Here is an 8,234-nt window from a genome sequence, read left to right on the forward strand (position 1 = left end):
GTTTGATGATTGAAAGGTTCCTTCCCTTTCAACCATTTGATGGGAATACTATTCTTGGTTTGGTAAAGTTGGCACTAAATCATGGAATAAAGAATAAGCTTTTTACCTAATGAACTCAAATGACACCTTATAAATTAGTTTTAATGAAATTTATAAACAATCATACTTAATACACATAAAATAAGATAACTATTTTATTTCATTATAAAAATAAAATTACATGTGCCAAATGCTTGTTGTAGTACACTAATATTCTAAAAAGATAATATTTTTCAACCACTTTTTCAAAGATTTGTGATTCCAAATACTCTACATAATTGGCAGTACAAGAAATAAATTATTAGACGATCAAATGGTAATAAGAATTTTTTTATTGGGTTATCTCGACACAAGTCTGCGTTGACAAAGGTAGTTATTATGCGTGAATATTAACAAAATATAAGTTTGATTAATTTGTCTATCTCGACATACGCCAAAAACATCAAGAGAAAAAATATCAACATAGCTCGAAATTCTTGTAGGGTAACCTCAAACACGTTCTTAGGTGGAAAGAATATAATTAAAAAAAAGGAAAGAAAAACAAAAGAAAACTTAATGTAGATTAAATATGTTGTATTGCCAAGAAGAATTTGAGGTGACTTTTCTAAGGAATAATTTCATAACTTGATCGAAACATTATTGTTATATTTTTCGCTTTAGTTATTTAACTGTTAATTCATAATCATGTTAGCTCTTTTAAGCCTAGGATAAATTTAATATGATTTTCAAATTATACTTCATATATAATTGCAGTTCAAAATTTCTCTTTAAATTGCTTCTCTATGTAGTATTCTTATTCTCTCTCTAAACTGCTTTTCTACCTCATATTTTTATCTTTAACATCTCTTCAATGACATTAGTGCTTGAAGTTTTAATTTATTGGTTACTTTTTTTAGTTCAACAACTTACAGGTAGAGATCAAATTTTAGGTATATATAATGGTACTTTAGGTCTTATCTTCACTAAACTATATTCAAATTTGATGTTTCACTAGGCTAGTCCTTTTAACATTTATAACATTATCATAATAGAAAAAACCCCAAAAGTAGTTATCCTTTTGTCTTTAGAAAATAGAATCCAATTTAAAAAAAAATACTAAAAATAGGGAATCATATAGCATTATAATCTTGGTCTATATTTATATATATTTTCCTTTTTAAAAATTAGGCTTGTAGCTCACAATTTCTTTGTTTCATACGTGAACTAATTTTCAAAATAGTTTTCAAAAATCTATTTTTGTTTTTAAATTCACAAAAAATTTAGACTGATTTTTAGAAAGATAATTTCAAAAATAAAAAAGAAAATCAAAAGGTGATTTTTTTTCCTTCCAATATATGGAGGTAGATTTGACTACTTTTCTTAGTTGAGTTGACAATGATTCTAATGTCTAATCTTCCAAACAAAGGTGTAAAGTTCTAACCTAATTGATGCTCACATCACCTTTATTAAATTTGAGCTTTAATAGCACATAAACTAAAAGAGAAATCCATGTGTTTGGTTAGCGTTCTTAAGTTAATTTTCAAGTTTTGCCTAAGCAATTTAGTGAAATAATAAGAGAATATATCTTTTTAGTACGATAGAGATTTGAGGAAATTCGAACCACGAACCTCTTTATGTTAACACACATCGTACACCAGTTAAGCTATGCTCGTAGCTCGGTTTGACTATAAGAAGAAGAAATTAGATGGTGATCAAATTGAATAGAGTTTATAGTGATCACTCGATGCAAGAAAAGAATAATGTACTTATATAAAAAAAAACCATAGACCACCCATTTGTCACTTGCTTGAGAGAGAGGGAATGCAATAGCAATTAGAATTGAATATTGAGTTAACATTTTTAAGATTTCAAAGAATCTCATCTTCAAACCAAATAATTCCTTTCCTTTTTTTCAAGAATGTTCTTTTCTCCTTGTCTTCAACCTAAAAATCCCATCTTTTCCTATGGCCCCATTTTTGTTGCATCCTAACATAGAGAATCACAAACCCCCTACGCCATTGCCAAATTACCAAAGGCATAAAAAACAAACACTTTGACAAACCAAAAACCCCATTTGGCGATTGCCCATCATTTGGGCTCTAGGCCTATAAATTCACCCATGAGTTGAATTCTTATTTCATGTACTATATTGTTGTTTTTGTGAGGAGAAAAACATAGTAACATTATGGCTTCTAATTCACTGGTGAATTATCATAATGGTGAGTTGATTGCTGATGGAATTGTAGAGGCATTGAAGCAAAACCATAACTATATGAAGAGATGCTTTGGTAAGTTTGTAGAGAAGGGCAATAGGAGCTTGAAGAAGAAGGAATTGATGGAGGAAATGGAGCTTGTTATTGATGACGAGATGGAGAGGAATAGGGTTATGAACGGTCTTCTTGGTCATATGTTGACTTCAACTCAGGTTTGTGTCTAATAGACTTTTAATCTATTCAATCATGTCTCGAGTCTGTTTAGATTGACTTTATACCTTCTTAAAACAAATATTTTCAAGTGAAAATAAAAGTATTTTTAAACCTTTAGAAAATCAATCCAAACGGACTCTATATGATAATCATCGTGTTCTAACCACATGAACTATTGTAATGTGTGTATAGGTGGCCATTGTGATTCCTCCATATGTTGCCTTTGCAATGAGACCAGAACCAGGATGTTGGGAATTTGTTAAAGTTAACTCTCTTGATCTCTCACTCAAATCTCTCACTTCAACTGAATTTCTCAAAATGAAGGAGATGATTTATGATGAGGAATGGTATAAATATTTGTTTTATTATTATTACTATTATGACTATTTTAATTTAGTTCGTTTTTAAAAATCTAATTAGATTCTAAAAATGGATCATATATTGTAGGGCAAATGATGAAAATGCATTGGAAGTAGATTTTGGAGCAATTGAATTCACAACTCCACATTTAACCCTTCCCTCTTCAATTGGAGAAGGTCTTAGTTATACTACAAAATTTCTCACCTCAAAGCTAAGTGGCAAGTTGGAGAATTTACAACCTCTTGTGGATTACTTGTTGTCCCTTGATTATCAAGGAGAGGTATGGAAAAAATAGAGAAAGAAAAAAAGCAACAAAACATCTAAATTCATAGTCAATTTTTGGAAAAAAAAAAACAAATTTTTAATTAAAAATGATTTCTTTTAATTTTCAAAACTTAGCTTTGAATTTTGAAAACACAAAACAAAGAAACTCATAGGTGGGAGTAATCTTTTTATATATAAACTCAATTTTCAAAAACCAAATAAATAAAAATCAAATAGCTATCATTGAGTGCTTTTAACAAGTTTCATATTAATCCTATAACTAGGACATATTTGACAACCCTTTGATTTTTGAGTTTTAGTTTTTAAAAATTAAACTTATAAAACACTACTTTCACCCGTAAGTTTCAATATTTTATTATTCACATTAATGCATGTTTTTCAAAACCACAAGATCAAGCTTTTGAAAATTTAAAAAGTAAAAACTTTTTTTTTTTGGTTAAAATTTGATCAAGAATTAAAGTGTTTTTCCGAAAAAAAAAAGAGAGGAAACAAACATAAATCTTTGTTTTTAAAAAAATGAAATCATTATCTAAACGGGGTCTAAATTTTTTGAATTTACTTTTGGAATAACATCATTATCAAATGGACCCGAAAACGAAACGAATAAAAAATATGTTTCTTACATGGGGTTTCTGTTGCTTTCTCTATCTCTCTGACTTTGAAATTACTTTATGTGACAGAAACTTATGATAAATGAGACTCTTAACACAGCTTCCAAGCTCCAAATGGCACTAATTCTTGCTGATATTTTCCTCTCTGTTCTTCCTCCAGACACCCCTTATGATAACTTCCATCTCAAGTGAGTAACCTTATTTGCGTCTTTCGGTTAAAATATTAAATATATCATAACATATTAGCTTAATCTATCGAGAATAATATGATTTAACATAATAACAAAATAACACAAACTCATCCTAAATTTGAATCACGTAAAGTTATCTTCGATATGAACATTTCATGTGTTTGACTTCATGATTATGATTAATATTCGAGATACCTCGTTACCTTAAAAATATGTTGGCTCAAAATGTAATAATTCAACATGGCATCAAAGTCCTAAGATGTCATGAGGTTAAGATTTCAAAATATAATAATTTCGAAGGAGAGGAACACACAATTACCAAACTAATTAATTAATTAACAAACTTTGAATTTCGACCAATAATTTTAATTTGAAATGGGAATTCAGATTCAAGCAGTGGGGATTTGAGAGAGGATGGGGAGATTGTGCAGGAAGAGTAAAGGAAACTATAAGATGTCTATCTGAAATATTCCAAGTCTATGATCCAATCCAAATGGAGAAGTTCTTCAGCAGGCTTCCTACTATTTTCAATGTTGTCATTTTGAGTCCTCATGGATACTTTGGCCAAGCTGATGTTCTTGGCTTGCCCGATACCGGAGGCCAGGTACGAGTTTTCGTCGATCTCGAACCGGATGAAAGGTTCCAATGCAAATAGGAAAGGAGTTATTTCTTTGATATTGTTTACTAAAGTTATATCTAACATCGTAATTAGAAGAGAATATTCATATGATCGAGACGTGTTAAAAAAGATTCTTCTTTTAAGAAGAGAATGACTTGACTTTTGTTTTAAGCAATTGGGGAGTAGACCAAAAAATCAGGTATAAAAAAAAATTTACATCTCAGACTACACTCATCTCCATGCATCCCCTTCAATCACAAAAGAAAAAAAAAATCTTTTTTAAGAAAAAGAAAAGTTTATCACGTGGCAACTTGTGATTGGACAATTGAATGAGCTACACAAAGATGGGTGTAACCCAGGATGTACACTAATATTTTCAAAAGAAAAATGGTTTACAAATTCATATTCTTATTTCATTCTTTGCTTATATATCAACCAGTTGGTGACTTTTTTTTTTTTTTTTTTTTTTTGTGTGTGTGATCATTTAGGTTGTGTACATTCTTGATCAAGTTAAAGCTATGGAAGAAGAACTTCTACTCAGAATTAAGCAACAAGGCCTCAATTTCAAGCCTCAAATTATTATTGTAAGTATTAGATTAAAAAAAAAATGGTGATAGATTCTTAGACTTTGAACTTGAGACAAGTTTACGTTGATACTATGTTAAATCACCCCTGAATGGTGAACCTAAAAATTTAAGTTAATAAGTTTCAATCATTTACAGATTACAAGACTTATTCCAGATGCCAAGGGGACTAAGTGCAACCAAGAAATAGAACCTGTCCTTGGGACTAATTACTCTAAAATTGTTAGGGTACCCTTCAAGACCGAAAACGGCATCCTTAACCGTTGGGTTTCTCGTTTCGACATTTATCCTTATCTCGAGAAATTTGCGCAGGTAGGTTCTAAACATAATTTGGATCTAGATTTTGTTGACATATGTTACTCTTTATATTGTATTCCAATTCTAAAAATTAGAAAGCTACAAACAAAATTTTTATCAAACGGGACAATAGTTGTTCTAACATGTTTTTGTGTCCTTTGGTATTAGGATGCCACTGACAAAATATTAGAGCTGATGGAAGCAAAGCCAGATCTAATTATTGGAAACTACACAGATGGGAATCTTGTGGCATCTCTCATGGCCAGCAAACTAGGAGTAACCCAAGTATTTAGTTCTTCATATGCTCTATAGATATGTCTTAACAATAGATTATTTATTAACTTAATATGCAAATTAAAACCAGGGAACTATTGCACATGCCTTGGAGAAGACAAAATATGAAGATTCAGATCTTAAATGGAAGGAATTGGACTCAAAGTATCACTTCTCATGCCAATTTACTGCTGATATTCTTGCTATGAATGCCACTGATTTTGTCATTGCAAGCACTTTCCAAGAGATTGCAGGAAGGTTAGAAAAAATAGTAAACATTAGAAATGCAAGAAGTTTAGTTTCAACTTTTGAACGGGTTTGTTTTGTATAACTTTTCAAGTACTTAAAACTACTTGGAAAGTTATTTCGAACGGACTTTAATTTGAGCAGAGTTCAGTGGTTAAGGCATTTCTACTTGACTCTTTAAAAAACTTGTTTGCTATATTTCAGCGAAGAGAAGCCAGGTCAATATGAAAGTCACGAGGCGTTTACGCTTCCAGGACTGTACCGTGTCGTGTCGGGCATCAATGTGTTTGATCCTAAGTTCAACATTGCAGCACCAGGGGCTGATCAGTCTGTCTATTTTCCTTACACGGCGAAAGAACTCCGATTTGCGTCGTTTCAACCTGCCATTGAGGAGCTTCTTTTCAGTAAAGTTGAGAACAATGAGCATATGTGAGTGTTTCATGAAAATGCTTGCCATGTTTTGTATTTTTGCAATATGAATCATTTGTCTATGAGGTTACAAATCACTGTTCTGTTTTTTCCATCAAACAGAGGATATCTAGCTGATAGGAAAAAGCCGATAATCTTCTCGATGGCACGTCTCGATGTTGTCAAGAACATCACTGGGTTGGTTGAGTGGTTTGGGAAGAATGAGAAGCTGAAAAATTTAGTGAATCTTGTTGTGGTTGGGGGATTCTTTGATCCTTCTAGGTCAAAGGACAGAGAAGAAATGGCAGAGATAAAAAAGATGCATGAATTGATTGACAAATACCAACTCAAAGGTCAGATCCGGTGGATAGCAGCACAGACCGATCGGCGCCGTAACGGAGAACTCTACCGCTGCATCGCGGACACAAAAGGAGCCTTTGTGCAGCCTGCTCTCTATGAAGCTTTTGGTCTCACAGTCATTGAGGCAATGAATTGTGGTTTACCAACCTTTGCTACAAACCAAGGGGGTCCAGCTGAGATCATAGTTGATGGGATTTCTGGCTTCCATATTGATCCGAACAACAGCAACGAATCGAGCCAAAAGATCGCTAACTTTTTCGAGAAATGCAAGAATGATCGAACCTACTGGAATGACATTTCGAACGGCGGTCTGCAACGTATCGATGAATGGTAGTTGCAACAACAAAATATCCTTTTCAAGGCACATTACATTCTTGAACTTGATACAAAACGCTAATGATATTCTCTTTGGCAGCTACACATGGAAAATCTATGCAAAAAAGGTGCTGAATATGGGAAGCACTTACAGCTTTTGGAAGCAATTGAATAAAGACCAAAAGCAGGCAAAGCAAAGATACATCCAAATGTTCTACTATCTGCTTTACAAGAACTTAGTATGTTTCTACTGCAATTTTTGCATATAATGCTAAAGATATATGACCCCTTTTCATCATTCTATAAGTTACAAAACTTTTAATCTGGCTTCTCAGGTGAAGACCGTGCCGATCGTGGTTGACGAAAATCCGCAGCCTGCAGATCCAAAGCTACCACAAATGTATGCAAAACCAACAAACATTACTTTTATACATGATGATATATTATATAATCTTTAGTAAGGATGGAGAAAAGAAAACTAATGTGTTGTAATTTATTTTGCAGCTCCAAAAGCACGCAATATCGGATTCAAAAGTAAGAATATCGGTTTCAGATCGGTTTGTGTCGTCTTGAACTTTTACATTTGGATGTCATGAAATAAACTCAAAAGATTTTAATTATGTTACCTCAGGTTTTTTGGAGCATAAAAAGGTTTAAGCTAAGCAAGAAAACTTTTTTCAGGGTGTTGCCTTTCTACATGATTTGTATTCTCAAGCAATCATATATGCATTATGATTGGAGTGTATTATCTCTTTTCCCTTTATTGAAGAAGAGAATAACTTCAATGGTCTTGAAATTTAATAAAGCTTTACTATGTTTCTTATGTACCTTCAAATATGCAATGCAATTTGTAATAATTTTCTTTTCCATTTTAGTATTATTATGATAAATCAAGATTCTAGTGTTCATGTCACATTAATATTCAACATTAAACTTAAAAAAAATAATAATCTATGAGCTCTCTCAAGCTCAACCCTAAAATCTTGTACTCTATACAAGGACTCTTCAATATTGTGGACTTTTTGTAAGAATATGTACATGGATAGTTTAATTAAAGTATAGCTTAATGGACATACATCAATTATTATTCTAAAGGTTGATAACTCGATTTCATCACTATAATAATTGAACTCAAAAAAAAAAAAAAGTTTAAATTACACTTAAAACACCATTATTATTATTATTTTTTTCATTTGATATAGCAAATAACATTTTAATAAAACGAGTAGATTAGAAAGAAC

At 31.8% G+C, this 8,234-nt stretch overlaps 1 protein-coding gene across 1 annotated transcript; it reads left to right on the plus strand.

Annotated features, from left to right (window-relative positions):
* The first annotated feature begins 2,058 nt into the window (after nt 1–2,058).
* On the plus strand, nt 2,059–7,835 carry LOC120067696 (sucrose synthase 5-like). Its single transcript, XM_039019234.1, has 15 exons — nt 2,059–2,443; nt 2,637–2,791; nt 2,892–3,084; nt 3,770–3,888; nt 4,279–4,495; nt 4,999–5,094; nt 5,233–5,406; nt 5,560–5,676; nt 5,756–5,922; nt 6,115–6,339; nt 6,442–7,008; nt 7,094–7,232; nt 7,329–7,393; nt 7,498–7,527; nt 7,625–7,835. The coding sequence occupies exons 1-15, from the start codon at nt 2,204–2,206 to the stop codon at nt 7,638–7,640; spliced, it is 2,520 nt and encodes an 839-aa protein (XP_038875162.1). The 5' UTR covers nt 2,059–2,203; the 3' UTR covers nt 7,641–7,835.
* The last annotated feature ends 399 nt before the right edge of the window (nt 7,836–8,234 follow it).

Source organism: Benincasa hispida, chromosome 12, assembly GCF_009727055.1.
Source record: "Benincasa hispida cultivar B227 chromosome 12, ASM972705v1, whole genome shotgun sequence".
Classification (NCBI taxonomy): Eukaryota; Viridiplantae; Streptophyta; class Magnoliopsida; order Cucurbitales; family Cucurbitaceae; genus Benincasa; species Benincasa hispida.